Source organism: Corvus brachyrhynchos, unplaced genomic scaffold, assembly GCF_000691975.1.
Source record: "Corvus brachyrhynchos isolate BGI_N302 unplaced genomic scaffold, ASM69197v1 scaffold991, whole genome shotgun sequence".
NCBI classification, from domain to species: Eukaryota; Metazoa; Chordata; class Aves; order Passeriformes; family Corvidae; genus Corvus; species Corvus brachyrhynchos.
In genome coordinates this window covers 78180-79564 of record NW_008236012.1, presented here as the reverse complement: position 1 = coordinate 79564, position 1385 = coordinate 78180, and the positions used below count along the sequence as shown (strand labels likewise).

The following is a 1385-nucleotide window of genomic DNA, read 5'->3' as shown; positions in this document are numbered from 1 at the left end:
CGGGGCGCAGGGCGCGGCGGTGGTGCCTGGAAAGCGGGAATCAGCGGGAAACGCCGCCCGTGAAACCCGTGAAAAACCGGGATAACGGCCCAGGATAACGGGGATAACGGCCAGGGAAAACCGGGATAACGGCCTGGGATAACGGCCCGGGGAAAACTGGGATAACGGCCTGGGAAAAAGCGGGAGAACAGCTGGGAAAACCGGGATAATGGCCTGGGATAACGGGGATAACGGCCCAGGGAAAACCGGGATAACGGCCTGGGTAAAAGAGGGAGAACAGCCTGGGATAACAGGGTTAACGGCCAGGGAAAACCAGGATAATGGCCTGGGATAATGGGGATAACAGCCCGGGAAAACCGGGATAACGGCCACGGATAATAGGGATAACGGCCCAGGAAAACTGGGATAATGGCCTGGGATAATGGGGATAACAGCCTGGGAAAACCAGGATAACAGCCCAGGAAAACCGGGATAACGGCCTGGGATAAGAGGGATAACGGCTGGGGAAAACCGGGATAATGGCCAGGGATAACAGGGATAACAGCGCAGGAAAACCAGGATAATGGCCTGGGATAAGAGGGATAACGGCTGGGGAAAACCGGGATAATGGCCAGGGATAACAGGGTTAACGGCCAGGGAAAACTGGGATAACGGCCTGGGATAATGGGGATAACAACCCGGGAAAACCGGGATAATGGCCATGGATAAGAGGGATAACGGCCGGGGAAAACCGGGATAATGGCCTGGGATAACGGCCCGGGGAAAACTGGGATAATGGCCTGGGATAATGGGGATAATGGCCCAGGGAAAACCGGGATAACGGCCTGGGATAACGGGGATAATGGCCCAGGGAAAACTGGGATAATGGCCTGGGATAATGGGGATAACGGCTGGGGAAAACCAGGATAATGGCCAGGGATAACAGGGATAGCAGCCCAGGAAAACTGGGATAACAACCTGGGATAATTTGGGATAACGACCCGGGACAAGGAGGGAAAATACGGGATAACAACCTGGGATAATTTGGGATAACCTGGGATAATGCGGGATAACATCCCGGGACAAGGAGGGAAAATACAGGATAACAACCCGGGATAACAACCCTGGATAATTCGGGATAACAACCCCGGATAACTTGGGATAACAACCCCAGATAATTCGGGATAACAACCCCAGATAATTCGGGATAACAACCCTGGATAACTTGGGATAACAGGCCAACCCAGGCCTCCCATCCCCACAGAAACCCGGGCCAAACCGGGATTTCCGGCTCCCACCGAGCGCCAGGACGCTCCCGGCACAACCCCAGCGGATCCCAGCCGATCCCAGCCGATCCCAGCAGATCCCAGCACCTCCACAGACTCGGGAACCCACTGTGCATTCGC

The 1385-nt window shown here is 55.4% G+C and overlaps 1 protein-coding gene across 1 annotated transcript in view; it reads right to left on the bottom strand.

Moving 5' to 3' along the window:
* Positions 1 to 1367, bottom strand: part of LOC108445969 — a 3890-nt gene extending 2523 nt beyond the window's left edge. The window contains exons 1-2 of the mRNA XM_017731213.1: positions 1100 to 1367; positions 7 to 1033 (exon numbers count right to left, since the gene is read on the bottom strand). Of these exons, the coding sequence (XP_017586702.1) occupies positions 7 to 1033; positions 1100 to 1235 (1163 nt within the window). The 5' untranslated portion in view covers positions 1236 to 1367. The remainder of the gene's footprint in view (positions 1 to 6; positions 1034 to 1099) is intronic.
* Positions 1368 to 1385: the final 18 nt, after the last annotated feature.